General features: G+C 45.1%; 1 protein-coding gene across 2 annotated transcripts in view; it reads left to right on the top strand.

Annotated features, from left to right (window-relative positions):
- Positions 1–24,679, top strand: part of LOC132395759 (transcription factor ETV7-like) — a 98,958-nt gene that overhangs the window by 22,915 nt on the left and 51,364 nt on the right. For both annotated transcript variants that reach the window (XM_059972751.1, XM_059972752.1), the window contains 2 exons: positions 9,121–9,285; positions 12,027–12,158. In XM_059972751.1, coding sequence (XP_059828734.1) covers positions 9,121–9,285; positions 12,027–12,158 — 297 coding nt within the window. The remainder of the gene's footprint in view (positions 1–9,120; positions 9,286–12,026; positions 12,159–24,679) is intronic.

Here is a 24,679-nt window from a genome sequence, read left to right as displayed (position 1 = left end):
TCACTGAAGCCTCTCCTCACTGAGGCTTCAAATAGCTAAAGGCTAGAACATCTCCGCTCTAAATCTGACCACTCCGACAAAGGCCGCTCCACTTGCTGCTGCCTCGCTTCTTGCCAATCAAAGCAGCTAATGTGAGTGATCTCTGATTGGCCACTGCTCAATGCTCCAAGCTGCCATGAGTCACTGCCCTTTCTGCTCAGCCGGCGATCCTGAGTGGGCGATCTGAGAGGGGAGATCAGAATCAGGCTCGCTGTCACTGCGATGAAATATGTTGGTTGCAGGCCCACGACAAATGACTGTAAGTTACAATAAAAGATAAACAAATAGCGCAGAAGAGGAACAGTGAGGACGTGAGACCACAGAGATACAGTTGGAGCAGAATTGGGCCATTCGGTCCATCAAATCTGCTCCAACATTCCATCGCGGCTGATTTATTAACCCTTTTCGACCCCATTCTCCTGCCTTCTTTCCGTAACCTTTGACGCTCTGGCTAATTGAGAACCTATGAACCTTCACTTTAAATACACCCAATAACTTTGTCTCCACAGCCGTCTGTAGCAATGAATTCCACAGATCCACCACCTCTGGCTAAAGAAATTCCTCCTCATCTCCGTTCTAAAGGGAGATCCTTCTACTTGAGCCTGTGCTCTCTAGTCCTGAACTCCCACAATAGAACAAACATCCTCTGCACATCCACTCTATCTAGGCCTTTCAACATTCAACAGGTCTTCATGAGGTTCACTTCCCACCCCACCCCCACCATTCTGCTAAACTCGGCCCAAAACCAACAAATCATCCTTGTATGTTGACCCTTTCATTCTGAAGATCATTCCTGTGAACCTCCTCTGGACCCTCTCCTGTCATGGTCCGGTCCGAAGTCTGCATTCTGGTTCACGTTCCGGTCTGTGGACTCTGGACTCCGGGTCCTCCGACTGTCCCTTGCTTCGGTTGGGCTCAAGCATTTGCACCTGATGCTCATCTTGTTGGCTGGGAATATAAGTGGCTCTGGGAATGAGTGTGGTTGGGGGGTTGTCTTGTCAGTCCTTGCTTGGAGTAACCCACTGAACAGGCTGTTCTGTAGCCTGCTGAGGTCACTGGCTGCCTTGATTCTTGGAGCCACCCCAGACCAAGCACCCTCCCTGTCCCTTGCCTCTGTAGGGTAAGCCAGGCTGTTTACTGTTACCCTGTGGTTGGTTGTGTCCCTCCCTGTTCCATGCTGCTGTTGGGTCCTGCCCAGGGGTCCTGTGTCCTCCCAAGGAGACTATCTCCAGGAACTTCAGGAACCCAAGTCTCCAACTCCTAGAACCCAGGTCTTGTCATGTCTTCACCTGGTTTGGGGGTCTGAGCCTGACTCAAGGCCCAGTCTCTGGGTCTGTCCAGTCTTGAGCTCGGAGTCCACCCCAGGCTCCTTGTTCCCAGTCCCTTGTCCCGGTCCTGCTTCCCCAGCCCTGTCTGCAACCTGTCCTGTCATGTTCCTAGTACTCCAGTGTCTGTGTCCTGCATTTGGGTCCATTCCCAACACCCCCTTATGACATCTTCAATGTCAGCACATCTTTTCCTAGATATGGGCCCAAAACTGCTCACAGTACTCTTGAGTGTGGTGTGACTTTCACCGTGCATTCACTGTAGCAAGTGAAGCTGGTGGATTGGTGACGGCAAAGTGTGAGTGCTGACTACGTAGCCCTGGCTGGTCGGTCATGTGATATCAGTGGGGTCTGACTACTTCCAGGTGGTAGGTATTTGAGAAAGATAATGTGTGCGAGATAGGCTTCTGTAATGGAAGGTAACAGGAAAGGAGTGCAGAGAATTGAGTTGTGAAATCGAGTTTCTTTTCCCTGAAGATGATATGGTGGTGTCAGTGTTAAAGGAAAGGAGAAGAATTTCTGATCCATTTGGAAGAACTTCTCTCTCAGTACTTTTTAACCCTGGCACAGGATTGTGCCTTGCCTCCCATTTCCAGGGATGAGGTGAGTCATGTGTTATCATGGGACATAATTAAGGAAACAGTTACTGACATGATGACAGTTTGGTGATGTAACAACATTTATGAAAGATTCAAATAACCTTGTTAGATTTGTGCCTTATGCATCTATTTAAACAGCCATTTAGTGTTCTGTGTATGAACCCTATGCACTGTGTTTCAGTCTGTGCACTTTATCAGATTCCCCTGCTCACTAATGCAAATATCTAATCAGCCAATCATGTGGCGGCAACGTGATGCAGAAAAGCATGCAGACATGGTCGAGAGGTTCAGTTGTTGTTGCTCAGACTAAACATCAGAATGGGGAAGAAATGTGATTAAAGTGACTTTGACTGTTGGTGCCAGATGGGGTGTTTGAGTATCTCAAACTGCTGATCTCCTGGGATTTTCACACACAGCGGTCTCGAGTTTACAGAGAATGGTGCAAAAACCAAAAATAAAAAGCATGCAGTGAGCAGCGGCTCTGTGGGTGAAAACGCCTTGATAATGAGAGGGGTCAGAGGGGAATGGCCAGACTGGTTCAGGCTGACAGGAAGGTGACAGGAACTCAAGTAACAACATGTTGCAACAGTGGTGAGTAGAACAGCCTCTCTGACTGCACAGCACATTGAACCTTGAAGTGGACGGGCTGGAGCAGCAGAGGAGCTCGCCAGGTTCCACTCTGGTGATCACTTTATGAGGTACAAGGGTCATTGAGCGCACGTTGTCCCAACCTCAGATACTTGTGCACAAGTTGTTCAAGATGATGAGAGGCATAGACCAAGCAGACAGCTAGAGACTTTACCCAGGGTGGAAATGGCTAATAAAGGAAGTGGGGGGGGGGGGGTGAACGGGACACAATTTTATAGTGATCGGATGAAAGTTAAGGGGATGTTATCAGAGGTTAATTTTTCACACAGAGTGGTGGGTGCATGGATTGGTGGCAGAGGCAGACACATTAAGGATATTTGAGAAACTCATATGGATGACAGAAAAGTGGAGAGCTGTCAAGGATGGAAGGGTTAGATTGATCTTAGAGTGGATTAAAAGGTAGGAACAAAATCGAGGGCTGAATGGCCTGTGCTGTACTGTAACATTCTACTTTCTATGTTCTGAGTGTCCTTTCTCCTTTATGGATCTCCTTTCAAAGTGCAAAGTACATTTATTATCAAAGCATGCATACTTTATACAACCTTCAGATTCGCCTCCTTACAGGCAGCCACAAAACGAGAAACCTGAAAGAGCCCTTTAACAAGAGACCAACAAGCACCCAAAGCGCAGAGAGAGAGGAAAAAAAAGAAGCACAAATCGTGCAAACAATGAAAAGAAGAAACTGCATTCAGAACGGAAGTGAGTCCATAGACCCGAAGCCCGGAGCAGGCCCTCAGCCTCAGTGGCGTGGGCAGCGGAGTAAACTATATTTAAAGTGTGGGCTAGTAGGTTCTTGGTTAGTCATGGCGTCAACGTTTACAGGGAGAAGGGAGGAGAATGGGATTGAGAGGGATAATAAATCAGCCATGACGGAATGGTGAAATGGACTCGATGGGCCAAGTGGCCTAATTCTGCTCCCATGTCTCCCATGAAACTTTTGAATTGGTCATATCACCTTTCTGTGTCTCTGCTGCTCACTTCATGTTCCTGTACATTAAATTTCACACACCTTACGGCACGCTCGCTCGGCAGGGCAGTTTCAGGAAGGGACGGAGTTCTGCTGAACTACCATGCAGTCACAGCCAGAGTGCCGAGCTCAGTTCTGGGTGGGACCTGGAACCGCTGTGAAACACTCAGCAGGTCAGCCAGGACCGGCAGAAGGAGATGCACAGCTGAAGGCCCTTTGTCACAGCTGGAGAAGTGAGAAAAAGACTAGTGTTGGGGAGGATGCGAAGGATGTGGATAAGAGGTTAACTAGGACAATCCCTAAGACAAGGAATGTGAATGCAGATGTGACGTATCCATATTGAGAGATCAGAAACCAGAGGACCAGGGGTCATCTGATCCCATTATCACTTGGATTGGGCCCTCTGTAACAAAATGAGCTGTTGTTGGCCCCATCAGTCCAGAGGGGCCTGCCTGAGAGGAACATACCAGGAGAAAGCATCTCCATCCAGTAAGTGTTTGTGATCCTGTGCTGTGTGCCTGGAGGCTGGGGCAGGCTTTGATGGCATGGTGTTGCTGGGATTGACTTGGCTCAGAGTGAGTTCGATGGCTTTAATTCGCAACCCTTGTTATTGTACCGGCTTGTTGTGTTGTGTGTGGTTCTGCCGAGCATCGTGAGCATGCTGTGTTGTCAGCAGAGTGTGTGCTGGCACTCGCGGGCTGTCCCTGTGTTGTGTTGGTTGTGGACGCAAACAACCTGTTTCACTTTAGTTTTGATGTACACTCAAGGGCCTCCTTTTCAGTTTCCTCGAGTGGCCGCTGAGTGTATGTCCGTGATCTTCTGCTGTAGCCCATCCACTTCGAACGGCTCGCAAATTGTGTGTCAGAGATGCTCTTCTGCACACCACTGTTGTAAGACGTGGCTACTTGTGCTATTGTTGCCTTCCTGTCAGCTTGAACCTGTCTGACCATTCTCCTCTGACCTCTCTCACTAACAAAGTGTCTTCATTCGCAGAACTGCTGCTCACTGGATGGTTTTTGTTTCTCACACCATTCTCTGTAAACTCTAGAGACTGTTGTGCAACACAGTCCCAGGGGATCAGCAGTTTCCAAGATACTCAAACCACCCCATCTGGCACCAGAAATCATTCATGGTCAAAGTCACTTAGATCACATTTCTGATGTTTGGTCTAAACAAAAACTGAACCTCCTGACCATGTCTGCATGCTTTTATGCATCGACTTCCTGCCACATGATTGGCTGATTAGATATTTGCATTAATTAGGTGTACCTAATAAAGTGGCCATGGAGTGTAAGATGAATACACTGCTGTTCTTGTGGGAGATACAGTTGAATCCTCACTGCCTCTGAAAGCTCCTGTACACCACCTGTACATTAAAAAATAAATTGAAATCTGAATCTTCTCAGTAACAATGCCTTAATTCTGTGGTTATTGATTGTCTGACCAGTTTTTCTGCATTTCCGAGGTTCCTCTCTGGTTGCCAAATGCTCAAATTCACACTGAGGGCATGCACAGCTCGCACGTGTTGCAATCTATGTATCTGTGCTGTGTGTACAGAAGAGCTGAGAGTTGAGTATGGGTCACAGCTGCTGGGAAGTCAGCCGATTTCTGACTCGGTCGCTGCTGTAACCCCAGTCCCGTCTGGCTGACCGTGACCGACCCCAGTCCCGTCTGGCTGACCGTGACCGACTCCAGTCCTGTTTCAACACAAAACAGGAGTTCTATTTGAACTCTTCTAGTTCACGTGCAATACATTGTCTCAGTGGTCATGTCCCAGATGTTCTGACCATCCACCAGTCTGGATCTTCTCCATTTGTACAGGGTTCTTGCCCCCTGCTTTACCAGCGTTTATTCCCTGTCTCTGCAATCAATTGTCTTACATGGAATAAGCTGTTCATGGAGACTCAAGGGAGACTTTCAGATGCTGGAATCGCAAAGCACTAGAGGAACTCATCGGATCGGGCAGCACATGCAGAAGGAAAGAAGCTGCCAAGGTTTCAGCTCAAGCTGCTTCTTCAGGACTCGTTGCTCATTTGCCTTGCTTGCAGGGGCAGGGTAATGGTACTAAACCCAACCATCACCATTATCTTGGGCAATGCACACAAAATGTTGGAGGAACTCAGCTGGTCAGATCAGGCAGCATCCAGGAAATGAATAAACCATCAATGTTTCAGGCTGAGACCCTTCATCGGGACCCTTTGTGAGCCTGATGACAGCCCTTGGCCAGAAACATCAACTATTTATTCCCCTCCATGTTCTGCTGACTTACTGGACCAGTTTGCTCTGGATTTCCAGCGTTGGCAGAATCTCCCGTGTTTATCAGTATTTTGGGTTGCCTCCCAGGACCTCACTGAGGAGTGTGATAGAACAGAGGAATCTGGAAATAAGAGTCCATAATGCTTTAAAAATTGTGTCACAGGTACATAGGTTTATAAAAAGAGTTCATCTAATATAAAGAGGCATTCAAAAAACAACTTCAACTGCATTAGTTAATAAAACAAAACTCAGAATATACAACGTAATATCGTAGTAGTCTGGCTAGCAATATTGTCAACCTTTTAGCCTACTTCAAGATCAATCTAACCCTTCCCCCCCCCTACATAACCCTCCATTTTTCTATCATCCATGTGCCTATCTAAGAGTTTCTGAAATTTCCCTGATGTATCTGCCTCTATCACCACCCCTGGCAGGGCATTCCACACACCCACCGCTCTCTGTGTAAAAAAAACTTGCCTCTGACATCCCCCCTATACTTTCCTCCAATCACCTTAGCATTACGCCCCATTGTATTAGCCATTTCCTGCCTGGGTAAAAGTCTCTGGCTGTCCACTAGATCTATGCCTCTTGTACACCTTTATCAAATCATCCTCTCATCCAAAGAGAAAAACCCTCGCTCCCTCAATCTGTGAAAAAAATTTAAAAAATCTAATAAGTAATCTAAACATGCAGGTCTGATTATGCATAAATTTACTGCCTCTTTGTGCTGGGAATCCCCACTTAAGTGACTAGGACTTTGAGCGCGCACTTTGGAGTAGACTGACAGAATTGAACAGAATGCAATGGAGTCCCGGTGTGATCAGACTACACCTTTGGCCTCTATGTGAGCTGTTACATGGAGCTCATCCCAGATTTGCAGCCAGCACGCCCAGCTCCGAGATCACTTGCCTGTGAGAGGCAGATTGCCTCCACCTACCTTCTGCGCTCTGCATTGGGCTGGCTGAAGCACTTGCCAAGTTCCTGTTACATAAATGGTGAACAGATACTCAGAGGGTGATCAGCACTGACTGCAGAGATACTGGTGTTTCCCTGTGCAATTTACACTTGTTTGTGAGTTAACTGTTGGTCGTGGTGTGATTGTTGTCAATATATACTCAGTGGCCACTTTATCAATGACCTCCTGTACCTAATAAGGTGCCCACTGGGTGTACATTCATGGTCTTCTGCTGTTGTAGCCCATCCACTTCGTGTTCAGAGATGCCCGTCTGCACACCGCTGTTGTAACACGTCACAACATTTGAGTTACTGTCGCCTTCCTGCCAGCGTGAACCAGTCTGGCCATTCTCCTTCGATCAGGCTCATTAACAAGGTGTTTTCACCTACAGCCCTGCTGCTCACTGGATGCCTTCTTTTTATTTTTCGTATCATTCTCTGTAAACTCTGGAGACAGTGGTGCATGAAAATCCCTGGAGATCAGCAGTTTGAGATACACAAACCACCACAATCCTCCCTTGGCTCCTTAACTTCAAAGTTAAAAGTAAATTTATTATATATATACATCCCTGACAGTCATTTTCTCGTGGGCGGACTCTATGAATCCAATAACCATAATAGGATCAATGAAAGGCAGCACCAACAGGGTGGACAACCGGTGTGCAAAAGGCAGCAAACTGCAGATATTAAAAGAAAGTAATTTAAAAAGCAAAAAATATCAAAAACATGGAATGGAGAGTCCTTGAAAGTGAGCCCATTGGTTGTGGGAACAATTCAAAAATGGGGCAAGTAAAGTTGAGTGAAGTTTTCCCCTTTGCTTCAAGAACCAGATGGCTGAGGGGTGATAACTGTTCCTGAACCTGGTGGTGCGGGCCCTGAGGCTCCTGTGCCGCCTTGTTGATGGCCACAGCATGGCCTGGGTGGTGGGGGTCCCTGATGATGGGCGCTGCTTTCCTGCGACAGTGTTCTGCGTAGATGTGCTCAGTGGAGGGGAGGGCTTTACCCATGATGGACTTTTTGTAGGATTTTCTGTTCAAAGGCATTGGTGCTTTCATACCAGGCTGTGATGCAGCCAGTCAATATTGTCTCCACTGCACATCTGTAGAAGTTCTTTGTACTATATGGCTCTACCCTTCTATACCTATTAAAGTGGTCACTGTGTACATGGTCAAAGTCACTTCGATCACATTTTTTCCTTATTCTGATGTTTGGTCTGAACGACAACTGACCACCTTGATCATGCCTGCATGCTTTTCTGCATTGAGTTCTGCTATTTGAACGGCTGATTAGATATTTGCATTAACAAGCAGGTGTATGTGTTCCTATCCATGCTTTTCGCACCTGAATGTGAGCATGTGGGTCGCTACAGTTATACAGCTTCAAGGTGAAAACCTGCCATGAGAACACAGCTGAGCAGGACCACTGACGTATGGGTGCCCCTTCTTATTACAGTTCCACACATCCACAGCACCTGCCCGTCAGAATGTCCTTGTGGAATGTGCCATATAGACCAAGGAGGTCAGCTGGAACCAGCTTAAACCAGTCTTTGGGCCCCTTACTGTGCTGGCATAGGAGAGGGTCCTATGGAGGTTCAGGAGAATTATCCTGGGACTGAAAGGGTTAACATATGAGGAGCATTTGATGGCTCTGTGCCTGTACTCACTGGAGTTTAGAAGAATGAGGGGGAATCTCTTTGAACCTATCGAATATTGGAAGGCCAAGATAGGTTCCCCGAGGGTGGTGAATCTGTGGAATTCGGTGCCACAGATGACTGGGTATATTTAAACCAAGTCACTGGGTATATTTAAAGCAGAGGTTGATTGGGTATATTTAAACCAAGTCACTGGGTATATTTAAAGCGGAGGTTGATTGGTTCTCGGTTAACGCATATGAAATGCTAGAGGACCTCAGCAAGGTAGGCAGCATCTATGGGTGGGAATAAAGAGACAACGTTTCAGGCCGAGATGCTTCATCAGGACTGGTTCGTGATTCCTAAGTGCGTCAAAGGATATGGGGAGAAGGCAGGAGAATGGGGGTTGGGAGAGAAAATAAATCAGCCAGGATTAAATGGCAGAGCAGATTCGATGGGGCAAATGGCCTAATTCTCTTCCTGTGTCTTACAGCCTAAACATGTGTGAGGAGACCAGTCCACAAAGAGAAGTAATTATCGAGAAAGTAAAGGTTACATGCTGTGTCCCGTTAGATGGAGGGGAGTGAGGGATTGGTTTGGAGTCTTTATGTCTCTGATTACTCCTCTGCCTGGGCACCGCCCTTTGGCAGTGAGCTGGTCGCTGCAAACTCTAATGTTGACTGTGCTGTTGCTCTACCACAGAAATGCCACCATCCCTCTGGAGTAAAGCTGATGTGGCACACTGGCTGAAGTGGGCGGAGAGAGAGTATTCGCTGCATTCCATCGAAGACAGCAAGTTCGAAATGAACGGAAAGGCACTTTGCCTGCTGACCAAGGATGACTTCCGATACCGCTCTCCCGGCGCAGGTAGGAATAGTGGGATAGTTATGACACAAACCTTTGATGTGTCCTGTAAGTGTGGGGATGGCACTGCAGTGCACACCTAGGATTTCCCAGGAGTGTGGGGGTAATCAGTCCGCGGGACAACAGCAGTAAGTGTGGACGCAGAAAAGCAGAACTACAAATTACCCTGGCTGACTTCTGTATTACCCAGGGTACTCCAGCTGCCTTCCGCATCACAAAGGTGTGCAGGTAGGTTTGTTAACTACCCGTTCTCCATTCCTCTTGTGGAATCTTCCTCAGCGGTAGAATTTAGTTGGGGTGGGGGAGAGAGTTAAGTACAGGGAATGCACACACTGTGGCCACTTTATTAGTGACCTCCTGCGCCTAACAAAATGGCCACTGAATGTGTGTTCGTGGTCTTTTGCAGCTGTAGCCTGTCAATTTCAAGGTCCGACAAGTTGTGCATTCAGAGATGCTCTTCTGCACACCACTGTTCCAACGTGTGGTTATTTGAGTTGCTGTCACCTTCCTGCCAGCTTGAATCAGTCTGGCCATTCTCCTCTGACAGCTTTCATTCACAAAGATGTTTTCACCCACAGAACTGCTGCTCACTGGATGTTTTTTGTACCATTCTTCATAAATTCTAGCTCTGTTGTGTGTGAAACCCCAGGAAATCATCACTTTCTGAGATACTCAAACCACCCCATCTGGCACCAACAATCATTCCACGGTTAAAATCACTTAGATTCCATTTCTTCCCCATTCTGATGTTTGGTCTGAACAACAACTGAACCTCTTGACTATGTCTGTATGCTTTTAGGCATTGAGTTGCTGCCGCCTGATTGGCTGACTAGATATGTGCATTAATGAGCAGGTGTACTGGTGTACCTAATGAAATGGCCGCTGAGTGTAGGCCAGGACAGCTCAGTACAGGCCCTTTGACAATGAGCACCATGTAAAGTAAACCCTTGCGGTTGTACATGATCCAGAGGAAGACACCAGAGGTCCATGAGTCAGTGGTCATTGGGGATCGGTGGTGGAGAGGGCCAGTTCCTTTAAATTCCTTGGTGTTATCATATGAGTGGTTGTCCCCTGGGTCCAGAACGTAAGTGCCATTACAAAGAAAGCACAGCAGCACCTCCGCTTCCTTCAGGCTTTGTGTAGCTGCGGCATCTAAAACTTTGGCAGACAGGACCATTTACAATGAGCAATTAACCCACTGACCAGAGAGGAGAGGGGTCCTTAATGACAGCTGCTGCCTTTTTAAGACATGGCCTTTTGAGGATGCCCATGTTGGAGCTGGCGGAGTTTAAAACTTTCTGTAGCTTTTCACAATCCTGTGAGGTGGTCCCCCCACAATAGCTGTTGCTGTGGAAACCAGAGTGTCATGTGATCATGGAGGGGAGTTTGGAAAACTCCGCACGTGAACCTCAGTCAGGGCTGTGGCCCAGCTACGGTGTCACACGTGAGGGAAGCAAACGTCAGCCTTTCTGTAAGAAGAGCCCTCAACACCCAACACCAGTAGCCTGAGGAGTTGAGTCTGGCGATTGCAGTGCTTTCACCAGCAGACATCAGGAGGAGGTCACGCCTCAGGAAGAGTGGGCATCCATTATGAAGGGCCTCCATCACCCAGGACATAGCCTCTTCTCATTGCTACCATCATGGAGGAGCTACAGGAGTCCAAAGACACACGTTGAATATTTTAGGGAAGGTTTCTACCCTCCACCATCAGAGAAGAGAGGGAGAGGCAGAGGAGGAAGAAAGGATGGCTTCTTTGCCACAATTAACCATGAGGTGGTAAAAGCAGATCTGCTTCCACTCTACCCAAATCCCTGGAAGTGGATCAGTGGAAGGGTGTCCATTCTGTCACTCCGGGAGCTCACTGGGGTCAGGATGTTTTGTCCAGCCTTCACGTTAGAGTTTAAATGTCAACGTTCAGAGTAAATTTATTATCAGATACATATATGTCACCATGTGCTACCCAGAAATTCATTATTTTGCAGGCATTCACAATAGAACAAAGAAATTCAATAGAGTCAATGAAAAACAGCACAAAAACAAAAACTGACGAGCAACAAATGTGCAAAAGAAGACAAACTATGCAAATACAAAAACAAAAACAAATAATAGAAAGTAAATAAGACTGAGAACATGAGTTGTAGAGTCCTTGAAAGTGAGTGTGTAGGTCGTGGGATCAGTTCGGTGTTGGGGTGAGAGAAGTTATCCATGCTGGTTCAGGATCCTGATAGTTGAAGGGTGATGCCTTGTTCCTGAACTTGGTGGTGTGGGACCTGAGGCTCCTGTACCTCCTGCTCAAAGCCAGCAATGAGAAGACCATGGATGTCAGGGTCCTTGATGATAAATGCTGCTTTCCTGAGACAACGGTCCTTGTAGATGTGCTTGGTGGTGGGGAGGACTTTTCCAGTGATGGATTTCCATAGACTCTCCCATTCCTGGGCATTGGTGTTACCCCGCCAGGCCGGGTTGATCTATCAATGGGCAGTCCTGGTTCAGAAAGTAAGTTAGGATAGAATGTGCATGCTATGCTTGGCTTGACTTTCATTTGCAGGTTTACAAGAACAAGTTTTGTCTTTCCTCTGACAAGTTGCAGATAAAGTACAATTTCTACTCATAAAATTGGAAAAAAGCTCAGAAATTCTAGCCCATCATAACCTCTATATACTTAAGTGGTTATTTACGTTACATACATGTATATAGTTAAATGGCAAAAACTTGATTTGACTCAGTGTCTTTTCTCTTTTCAGGAGACGTATTGTATGAAATACTTCAACAGTTTAATCACAACAGGAGCTTTGCACAAAGGAATCCCTTCATGAACCCACCTGCAGGACAGGCAATGCACACCCCTCATGTAAATCTACACAGCAGCTTCGAAGGTATGATCAGTGGTGTGAGGGCGGACGAGATGGAGGAAAGGGACCTGATTTGCTGTTGACGTTTCATTGCCTGCTGTGTTCTGCTCCATTGCGTTCTGCGTTTTTCTACTGAGCATTATGGGCATGCCATGTTGGTGTAGTTTCAAAACGTTCGGTGTCTCTTGTGGGCTGCCTTCAGCACAACCCTAGCTTGTGTTGGTTGTTAGCGCAGACAAAGCATTTCACTGCAGGTTTCAATGTAAATGTGATAAATAAATCCGAATCTGAATTATTGCAACATGAAAAAATGTAAAGGTACAGCCTTTCTTTGAACTTTTGGATGGTTTCTGTTTGTGTTCAATCGAAAGTCACTTATATCAGCCAGGTGTGTGGTTCACTGTCCCTATTACAGATGGGAAATGAGTATTGAGCCACACGCGTCCACAGGTTCATAGAGCATGAAATGCAGAGGGCTTGGATCTGTTCTGTGACGGGCAATAAGTACTCGAGGGCAGGAGATGTTACAATCATGTTTAGAAAGGGGACAAAGTTAATCACTCGGCCAGGATATGTCTGAGTCTTCAACTCCACAGAGAACTTAGCGCAGTGGAAATGAATAAATATGAAGACAATGGGAAAATAAATTATTGGAAAATACTTTTGCTTAACAAATCCAACTGAAGGGGAGGATGGATATGTCTGTATGGTTGTGTAGAAGGTGTTAAGAGGCACTGGTAGAGTGCACAGCCAGCACCATTTCCCTGTCTAATGGCTAATGTGAGAGGGCATCATTTTAAGGTGTTTGGAAGGAAGTGTAGGAAGGGTGTCAATGGTGGGTGTGTGGAACGCACTGCCAGAGGTGGTGGTAGAGGCACATTTAAAAAACAATTAGATATGCACATGTCACCTTTGAGGAAGAGAATTCCAAAGACTGTAATCCTCAGAGGGCAAAAAAATCACCTCAACTCTGCAATCCATGGGCAACCTACTATTTTACACAGTGGTGCAAAGTGACAATCCATGGGCAATTTCCTATTTTACGCAGTGGTCCCAGTTCTCCCACAAAAGACAGCCACTCGACAGTTCTTGAAAGATTACTGCTAATGCCTCCACGATCTCTCAGCTACCCCTCTCAGAACCCACGGGTGTATCCATCTGGTCCACATGACTTGTCTACCTTCAGACCTTTTATCTTCTCAAGTGTATTAGCTATTAGTAATAGCTAATATACTCGGTTCTGCCCCCGACATTGAACTTCTGCTCCTGTCTTTCACAGATGCAAAATGCATATTAGCTTTGTCTGCCATTTCTCTGTCCCCCGTTACCACCTCTCCAGCATCATTTTCCAGTGGTCACACATCCACTTCTGTCTCTCTTTTGTTCTTTATATAACTGAAAAATCTTTTGGTTTTCTCCTTGATATTATTGGCTGGCTTACCTTCATATTTCATCTTTTCCTTTCTGTTTTTTAAAAAGTTTTTAAAAGCTTTCCAATCCTCTACCTTCCCACTAATGTTTGCTATATTAAATGTCCTCTGATGTGCTGTCTTTGATTCCCTGTCAGCCAAGATTGCCTCATCCTCTCTTTAGACTCATCTTTGGGGTGTACAGTGCCAATAAAAAATATTCACCCACACCCCCCCCCCCCCCAACCCCGGAAGTTTTCATATTGATATATTGAATCACAGTGGATTTAATTTGGCTTTTTCTTTGACACTGATCACTAGAAAAAGACTCTTTCATGTCAAAGTGAAAGCTGATCTATATCAAAGTTAGTTACAAATGTAAAACATAAAATAATTGATTGCATAAGTATTCACCCCCTTCAAGTCAGTATTCAGTAGATTGTAAGTGTCCAGCCACAAACTCTCAATTGGATTGAGGTCTGGAATCTGACTTGGCCACTCCAGGACATTGACTTTGTTGTTTTTAAGCCATTCCTGTGTAGGTTTGGCTTCATGTTTGGGGTCATTGTCTTGTGGGAAAACAAATCTTCTCCTAAATCACAGTTCTCTTGCAGATTGCATCAGGTTTTCCTCCAGGATTTCCCTGTATTTTGCTGCAATCATCTTACCCTCTCCCTTCACAAGCCTTCCAGGGCCTGCTGCAGTGAAGCATCTCCACATTATGATGCAGCCACCACCGTGCTTCATGGTAGGGATGGTGTGTTTTTTGATGATGTGTGGTGTTGGGCTTATGCCAAACATAGTGTTTAGTCTGATGGTCAAAAAGCTCAATTTTGGTTTCATAAGACTGTAGAATTTTCTTTCAGCTGACTTCAGAGTCTCCCAAGTGCCTTCTGCCAAACTCTAGCCGAGTTTTTTTTCAACAGTGGCTTTCTCTTTGCCACTCTCCCATAAAGCTGCGACTGGTGAAGCACCCGGGCAACAGTCTCTCCCATCTCAGACACTGAGACTTGTAACTCCTCCAGAGTTGTCATAGGTCTCTTGGTGGCCTCCCTCACTAGTCCGCTTCTTGCACAGTCACTCAGTTTTTGAGGATGGCCTGCCCTCGGCAGATTCACAGCTGTGCCATATTCTTTCCATTTCTTGATGATTGACTTGACTGTACTCCAAGAGATATTCAGTGACTTGGAAATTTTCTTGTATCCATCTCCTGATGTGCTTTTCAATAACCTTTTCACAGAGTTGCTTGGGGTGTTCTTCTGTCTTCATGGTGTAGTTATTGCCAGGATACTGACTCACCAGCAGCTGGACCTTCCAGATAACAGGAGTATTTTTACTACAATCAATTGAAACACCTTGGGCACACGGGTCTCCAAAAACAGATCTTCATTTAATTAAATTATGTGACTTCTAGAACCAATTGGTTGTACCAATGATGATTTGGTGTGTCATATTAAAGTGCTGGGAGGGGGTGTTGAATACTTATGCATTCAATTATTTTGTAACTTATATTTGTAATTAAATTAGATCACTTTGTAGAGATCTGGTTTCACTTTGAACGAAAGAGTCTCTTTCTGTCAGTCAGTATCAAAAAGCCCAAATTAAATACACGGTGATACAATGTTGTAAAATGATAAAACATGAAAACTATCAAGGGGATGAATACTTTTATAGGCACTGTATCTATCCTGCAGCTTCCAAATTGCTCCCAGTAACTCTAGCCATTGCTGCTCTACTACTGTCCCTTTCCGATCAACTTTGGCCAGCTCCTCTCTCATGCCTCTGTAATTCCCTTTACTACAGCGTAATACTGAATCACCAGACTTTAACTTCTCCCTCTCAAACTGCACGGTGAATTCTATCATATTATGATCATTGACTCCTAAGGGTTCCTTTACCTTAAGCTCCCTAAACTAATCAGGGGTATTACACAACACTCAATCCAGAATTGCCTTTTCCTTCATGGACTCGAACACAAGCTGCTCTAAAAAGCTGTCTCGACAGCATTCCATAAATTCCCTCTCTTGGGATTCAGCACCAACCTGATTTCCCCCATCTATCTCCATATTGAAATCACCCATGACTATTGTAACATTGCCCTTTTTACATGCCTCTTCTATCTCCCATTGTAATTTGTAACTCACATCCTGGTGATAGCTCGAGTCCTGCATGTAGCACCTATCAGGGTCTTTTGACCCTTGCAGTTTCTTAACTCTCCCCACCAGGATTCTGTCCCTTCCGACCCTCGTCACCTCTTTCTGACAGAGCCACCCCACCCCCTCTGTTTACCTACCTGTCCTTTCAGTACAAGGTGTATCCTTGGATGTTAAGCTCACAGCTGTGATCTTCTTTCAATCATAACACAGTGACGCCCACAACGTCCTACCTGCCAATCTCTACCTGCACTCTAAGATCATCTACCTTGTTTTCTATATTACGTGCATTCAAATATAATACTTTCAGTCTTGTGTTCACAACCCCTTATCTCAAGTTTATCTCTATGTGCCCTGAAGTTAAATTTGTTTCCCTTTCTAAACTTCTTGGCTTGTTCTTTATTGTGGAGATCTCAATAACACTCCCCTTCCCTTTTACTTCATCCTTACTCTTTTGTTTAAAGCCCTAACCACAACCCCAGTCACGAGATTTGCCAGGACCCTAGTCACTACATAGTTCAGGTGGAGCCTGTCCCACCGGAACAGCTTGTTGCTCCCCCAATACACATGCCAACATCCCACAAACTCATGCACATTTCTTCCACACTAATAAACCATGTGGTTAATTCTCTGATCCCATTAATCCTTTGCTTATTTGTTTATGGCTAAGGTAATAATCCAGAGATCATTACTTTTTCAGCTCTGCTTTTCAATTTGGTCCCTGGCTCAAATTCCCTCAGCCCTACCCATGTCATGGGTACCCACAACTGGATCTTTCCTCTTCCACTCCAAATTCCCCTACAGATCAGAGGAGACATCCTGAACCTGGACACTAGGTGGACAATACAGTCCTTGGATCTCTCAATCCTTGCAATGGAGAAAAGTGTTTATTCCCCTGACTATACCATCCCCAATTACAAGTACATTTCTCTTCTCTCCCCTCTCCTGAGTGTCTCCCTGATCCAAAGTGCCATGGTTTGGTTGCTCATCTTACCTGCAGACCCTACTCTTATACCAACAGGGAGCAACAATCTCACACCTGTTAGACCATGAGACATAGGAGCAGAATTAGGCCATTCAGCCCATCGAGTGTGCTCTGCCATTCCATCATGGCTGATCCCGGATCCCATACACCTGCTTTCTCACCATATTCTTTGATGCCCTGACCGATCAGGAAACGATCAACTTCCACCTTAAATATACCCACGGACTTGGCCTCCACCACAGCCTGTGGCAGAGCATTCCACAGATTCACTACTCTCTGGCTAAAAAAAATTCCTCCTTACCTCTGTCCTAAAGGGTCGCCCCTCAGTTCTGGATACCCCCACCACTGGAAACATCCACCCTATCTAGTCCTTTCAACATTTGCTATATTGGGCAAACTCAAGGGCTGGGGCCCCTCCAGCACTCCCTCTGAGGTCCTTCTCCCTGCCCGACTTGCAGTCACACCCTCTTGTCCCTGACTACAGATAGTTGTGAGGCTCAATGTAAGTTTTTATGGACTGCACCTCTTGGCAGTGCCAGCCTTCCAGAACTAGAACTTTACTTAACAATTCTGGCCAGCGTACTTTCCTTGTTAGCGTAGGAATTGCACAAAGCACATCGTCAGCTCCATCCTTGTACAGACTCAGTGGCCACTTTATTAGTTACCTCCTGTACTTAATAAAGTGGCCACTGACTGTTAGTTCATGCTTTTCTGCTGCTGTAGCCCATCCACAGCAAGGTTCAGCGTGTTGTGTGTTGAGAGATGCTCTTCTACACCGCACTGTTGTAACGTGTGGTTATTTGAGTTACTGTCACCTTCCTGTCAGCTTGAACCAGTCTGGCCATTCTCTTCTGACCTCTCACCCACAGAACTGCAGCTCACTGGGTGCTTCATTTGGACCATGCTGTGTAAACTCTAGAGACTGTTGAGTGCCGATCACAGGAGATCGGCAGTTTCTGAGATACTCAAACCACCCCGTCTGGCACCAACAATCACTCTATGTTCAAAGTCACTTAGGTCATATTTCTTGCCCATTCTGATGTTTGGTCTGAACCTTTTGGCCATGCCGGCATGCTTTTAAACGTCGAGTTGCTGCCACGTGATTGGCTGATCAGATATTTGCATTAACGAGCAGGTGCACGGGTGTGCCTAATGAAGTGGCCACTGAGTATAGATCGGGGGTAATGTACTGTACAGACGGAGTTCTGGTTCACAGAGTATGCAAATGCATAGGTGAATTTCTGGTCCAGGGCTGTGGTCAGGAGGGTTCTGCAGGGACTTGTGCATTGTGAGGATGAAGGATCAACTTTATCCACCATATACTTTTCCATGGATTAGGAATTTGCTGTGGTATGTTTGTCAGGGGACAACATGAAACAAAAAACAACATTCAATAATTATAAAGAATAAAGAATTCTGTAAATGTAGAGGTTAAAGTTTGGATATGGAATAAAAATGCATAAATACATATGTAGAGTATGTATTTACAATGTAAACAGCATTATAAAAAGTATTTACAGTGCAGAGATGGGATAATAGATAGAGGGGGTCGGATGGGGGGATAACTAGAATGGTTGATCAGACTAACCACCCGGGGGAAGAAAGTTTTAAGGTGATGTGAAGTTTTTGTTTTAATAGCCCTGTAGTACTTTCCAGAAAGGAGGTTTTGGAAAAATTATTGCATAAGTTATAAAGGTTTAGAAACAGACGTTAAACTCAGTGGCCACTTCACAGAGGTAAAATTGCTCCACTGAATGGCCTGTTGTTGTTGTTTCTTATGGCATGACCCGGGAGGGGCAGACGAAAGTTCAGGAGCCGGGGTTAGATTGATCTTCATCTGGCATCTCGTCCACAGCCATTCCAACGTGGCTGGCCCTGAGCTGGCATCGTCTGATGGAGTCCCTGAAGCACACAAGCCTCCACATGACGTCAATGTGACTTTGACCGTGGAATGATTGTTGGTGACAGGCAGGGTGGTTTGAGTATCTCAGACACTGCTGATCTCTTGGGATTTCCACACACAACAGTCCCTAGAGTTTATAGAGAATGGTGCGAAAAGCTAAAATACATCCAGTGAGTGACAGTTCTGAAGGTGAAAATGCCTTGCCACTGAGAATGGGCAGACTGGTTCAAGCTGACAGGAAGGCAACAGTAACTCAAATAACAACAGTGGTGTGCAGAAGAGCATCTCTGAATGCACAGCACGTCAAACCTTGAAGTGCCCTGCTACAGCGGCAGAAGAGCATGAACACACACTCAGTGACCACTATATTATGTACAGGTGGTACCTAATAAAGTGGCCGCTGATTGTGTGATTCTTTAATATTGATTTGTAATGCACCAATGTAAAGCTTATGTGCAAATACAAATGAACCATGGTACCTGTTTGCTTCTTGTCCATTCTGCAGCTTGCTACCCCAGGCGACACCAGAATGCAATTTCTTTTTCACTCATCCACAAAGACTGTGTCCAGTCCCACCAGTGTGACCCCATTCTCTGATTCCACTTCCTCACTGCTGATGTCATCAAATCATTTCATAGCATAAACAAAGAAGGAATTACACTTCTAATATTGAAGCAGATAATCTCCTGTGGATAATATGATACCCACATTCAGATAGCAGTACTTACAGCTTCCACTTTAAAAGGGTTTCTGCCCCGTAGCTGTTTGTGGGAGGAAGGCACCTTGAAGAAATTGGCCCTGTATATACGAAGCCTCTCACTTCAGGCTCCATTTTCAAGTGTCCAGGCTGACACTTCAGTCTTACACTGCAGAACTATCCAAGGGAGAGATCTAACCACCACAACTTCCAAACTAACGAACCTCAAAGAATAACGAATGATATAAAAAAAAATCACCTCTAATTACTTCTCCAAGTCACACACCTTGCTGACCAGAAGATAGACCGGTGCTCCTTCGCTTTCGCTCTATTGAGACCCTGGAGCCTCACAAACAGGCTGGTGGGACCCTCCTCACTATTAGACCTACTGTGCTACAAACAAACAGCCCATCATCGCACCTTCTCCACAACACTCATGGACAGCAAGTGAGCTCTGGCTTCACCACTGAGTCCCATCAGCCAGGAGCAACTGGAAAAAAAGACACCGGAAAAGCAGACTTAATTACTTTTAACTTTTAACGTAATGTTAGCTAATGGGTTAGTCACAGAGTTGAAAGATCTAGACAGCATGAAAACAGGCCCAGCTGGTCCATACTGGAAAAAAGCCCTGTTCTGAGACTTTATGAAGCATCAGTCAGACTGCACTAGGAGTACTGTGAGCACGTCTGGGTCCCTTATCTGAGAAAAATATGTGCTAGTATTGTAAAGTGTCTAGAAAAGGTTAATGAGAATGATCCCAGGAATTAAAGGGTTAATGCTTGAGGAGCATTTGATGGCTCTGGGCCTGTACTCACTGGAGTTTAGAAGAACAAGGGGGTATCTCATTGAAACCTATTGAATTTTGAAAGTCCTTGATAGATTAGATGTGGAGGGAATGTTTTCTATAGTGGGGGAGTCTAGTGCTGGAGGGCACAGCCTCAGAATAGAGGGACAGAGATGGACAGGAATTTCTTGAGCCAGAGGATGGTGACTCTGGAATTCTGGCATGGACCCTGGCATAGAACCAGAGGACTGGAAAATTGCAAATGTCACTCCGCTCTGCAAGAAAGGAAGAAGGCAGCAGAAGGGAAATTACAGACCAGTTAGCCTGACCTCAGTGGTTGGAAAATGATTAAATCCATGGTTAAGGATGAGATTATGGAGTACTTGGTGACACAGAACAAGACAGAACAAAGTCAGAATGTTTTTTTTAAGGAAAAAAAATCCTGCCTGTTTGAATTCTTTGAGGAGATTACAAGTAGCATAGATACAGGGGATGCAGTGGATGTTGTATATTTGAATTTTCAGAAGGCCTTTGACAAGGTGCTACACATGAGGCTGCTTACAAAGTTAACTGCGCAAACTATTTTCTAAGTGGGGAGAAAATCCAAAAATGAGGTGCAAAGGGACTTGCGCGTCACCATATAACCATATAACAATTACAGCATGGAAACAGGCCATCTCGGCCCTTCTAGTCCGTGCCGAGCGCTTACTCTCACCTAGTCCCACTGACCCGCACTCAGCCCATAACCCTCCATTCCTTTCCTTTCTTTCTAAATCTTTTTATCCCATTCCTTTCCTGTCCATATACTTATCCAATTTTACTTTAAATGACAATACCGAACCTGCCTCTACCACTTCTACTGGAAGCTCGTTCCACACAGCTACCACTCTCTGAGTAAAGGAATTCCCCCTCATGTTATCCCTAAGCTTTTGCCCCCTAACTCTCAACTCATGTCCTCTTGTTTGAATCTCCCCTTCTCTCAATGGAAAAAGCCTATCCACGTCAACTCTATCTATCCCCCTCATAATTTTAAATACTTCTATCAAGTCCCCCCTCAACCTTCTACACTCCAAAGAATAAAGACCTAACTTGTTCAACCTTTCTCTGTAACTTAGGTGCTGAAACCCAGGTAACATTCTAGTAAATTTTCTCTGTACTCTCTCTATTTTGTTGACATCTTTCTATAATTCGGTGACCTGAACTGTACACAAATTTGGCCTTACCAATGCCTTTTACAATTTTAACATTACATCCCAACTCCTATACTCAATGCTCTAATTTATAAAAGCCAGCATACCAAAAGCTTTCTTTACCACCATATTCACATGAGATTCCACCTTCAGGGAACTATGCACCATTATTCCTAGATCACTCTGTTCTACTGCATTCTTCAATGCCCTACCATTTACCATGTATGTCCTATTTTGACTAGTCCTACCAAAATTGTAGCACCTCATACTTATCAGCATTAAACTCCATCTGCCTTCTTTCAGCCCACTCTTCTAACTGGCCTAAATCTCCCTGCAAGCTTTGAAAACCTACTTCGTTATCCACAACGCCACCTATCTTAGTATCATCTGCATACTTACTAATCCAATTTACCATCCCATCATCCAGATCATTAATGTATATGACAAACAACATTGGACCCAGTACAGATCCCTGAGACGCACCACTAGTCACCGGCCTCCAACCTGTTGAACAGTTATCCAACACTACTCTCTGGCATCTCCCATCCAGCCACTGTTGAATCCATTTTACTACTTCAATATTAATACCTAACGATTGAACCTTCCTAACTAACCTTCCGTGTAGAACCTTATCAAAGGCCTTACTGAAGTCCATATAGACAACATCCACTGCTTTACCCTCGTCAACTTTCCTAGTAACCTCCTCAAAAAATTCAATAAGATTTGTCAAACATGACCTTCCATGCACAAATCCATGTTGACTGTTCCTAATCAGACCCTGTCTATCCAGATAATTATATATACCATCTCTAAGAATACTTCCCATTAATTTACCCACCACTGGTGTCAAACTTACAGGCCTATAATTGCTAGGTTTACTCTTAGAACCCTTTTTAAACAATGGAACCACATGAGCAATATGCCAATCCTCTGGCACCATCCCTGTTTCTAATGACATTTGAAATATTTCTGTCAAAGTCCCTGTTATTTCTACACTAACTTCCCTCAAGATCTTAGGGAATATCCTGTCAGGACCTGGAGACTTATTCACTTTTATATTCCTTAAAAGCGCCAGTACTTCCTCTTCTTTAATCATCATAGTTTCCATAACTTCCCTTCTTGTTTCCCTTACCTTACACAATTCAATATCCTTCTCCTTAGTGAACACTGAAGAAAATAAATTGTTCAAAATCTCCCCCATCTCTTTCAGCTCCACACATAGCTGTCCACTCTGATTCTCTACCATGGATTCAGCAGCACTATAGATATGGCAATTGTGCTTGTGAATTTGCATGTGTTAGCTAATTATTATTTAATCATGATAGTATTTAACTGCATACTTGCCGTCGTCGTACTTGTTGAGATTTGGACAGAGCACAGCAACGCTTCACTGCTGTTTTAAATTCGGCCTTCCCTGAGATATTGGACTTTCAAGACAACTGACTCTGAAGATGAGCGGTATTCGTTTAATGTTTAGATGTTCTTTTCAGCCGCCATGTAGGCTTCATTTTCCTTTTGATAGTTTCAGGTAACGGCCCTGTTCGGCCCAGTGTTTATTGTTTATTTTCCCTTTAACATCATTCGTATTAAAGTCTGTGAACTATCGACCTGCTTCAGTGTCTCTCACTCTGCACTGGGGCCATCTCTGAACCTGATAATGATGGGAGTTTTTGTGCAGTACACCCTAAAGGTGAACTTGCAGGTTGAGTTGGTGGTGAGGAAGGCAAGTGCAATGTTAGCATTCAAGTCAGGAAGTCTGGAATACAAGAGCAGGGATGTGATGCTGAGGCTTTATAAGGAACCAGTGAGGCCTACCTTGAGTATTGTGAACAGTTCTGGGCCCCTCATCTAAGAAAATATGTGGTGGCATTGGAGAGTCAGAAGAGTTTCACAAGGATGATTCTGGGAATGAAAGAGTTATCATATGAGAAACGTTTGATAGCTCAGAGTCTGTACTCACAGGAATTTAGCAGGAGAAGGGGGAACCTCATTGAAAACTTTCAAATGTTGAAATGTTGAATGGATGTTTCCCGTGGTGGGGGAGTCTAAGACAAGTGGGCACAGCCTCAGGAAAGAGGAGCATCCATTTAAAACAGACTGCGGAGAAATTTCTTTAGCCAGAGGGTAGTGAATTTCTGGCAGCTGTGGAGGCCAGGTCATTGGGTGTATTTAAGGCAGAGCTTGATAGGTTTTTGACTGGACACGGCACGAAAGGTTACGGAGAGAAGGCCTGGGAGTGGGGCAGAGGAGGGAAAAAAAGGATCAAATGGCAGAGCAGACTCGATGGGACAAGTGGCCTGATGTCTTACTCAAACTGGCCCCATTTGCCAGGACTTGGCCATTAACTTCCTAAACCTTTCTCAACCAGGTAGAACCATAGAACACTACAGCACAGTACAGGCCCTTCAGCCCTCCATGTTGTGCCGACCCATATAATCCTTAAAAAAAATACTAAACCCACACTACCCCATAACCCTCCATTTTTCTTTCATCCATGTGCCTGTCCAAGAGGTTCTTAAATACCCCTAATGTTTTAGCCTCCACCACCATCCCTGGCAAGTCATTCCAGGCATTCACAACCCTCTGTGTAAAAAAACTTACCCCTGATGTCTCCCCTAAACTTCCCTCCCTTAACTTTGTACATATGCCCTCTGGTGTTTGCTATTGGTGCCCTGGGAAACAGGTACCGACTATCCACACTATCTATAGTAAACACAAAGTAGAAGATTTAAACTTCTTCAAGGTTGTACATCCTATCTATGCCTCTCATAATCTTGTAGACCTCTATCAAGTCCCCTCTCATCCTTCTTTGCTCGAAAGAGAAAAGTCCCAGCTCTGTTAACCTTGCTTCATATGACTTGTTCTCCAATCCAGGCAACATTCTGGTAAATCTCCTCTGCACCCTCTCCATAGCTTCCACATGCTTCCTATAATGAGGTGACCAGAATTGAACACAATACTCTATAAGTGCAGTCTCACCAGAGATTTGTAGAGTTGCAACATGACTTCTCTACCCTTGAACTCAATCCCCGTGTTAATGAAGCCTAGCATCTCATAGGCCTCCTTAACTACCCTATCAACCTGTGCAGCAACCTTAAGGGATGTATGGATTTGAACCCCAAGGTCCCTTTGTTCATCCACATTCTTAAGTAACTGACCATTAATCCTGTACTCAGTCTTCTGGTTTGTCCTTCCAAAATGCATCACCTCACACTTGTCCGGATTGAACTCCATCTGCCATTTTTCTGCCCAACTCTGCAGCCTGTCTATATCCTCTTGTAAACTTCGACCACCTATAGCTCCATCCACAACTCCTCCAATCTTCGTGTCATCCGCAAACTTACTCACCCATTCTTCCGCCTCTACATCCAGGTCATTTATAAAAATCACAAATAGCAGGGGTCCCAGGACAGATCCCTGTGGC

The sequence above is a fragment of the Hypanus sabinus genome, chromosome 6, assembly GCF_030144855.1.
Source record: "Hypanus sabinus isolate sHypSab1 chromosome 6, sHypSab1.hap1, whole genome shotgun sequence".
Classification (NCBI taxonomy): domain Eukaryota; kingdom Metazoa; phylum Chordata; class Chondrichthyes; order Myliobatiformes; family Dasyatidae; genus Hypanus; species Hypanus sabinus.
This window is presented reverse-complemented; position numbering and strand designations above follow the sequence as displayed.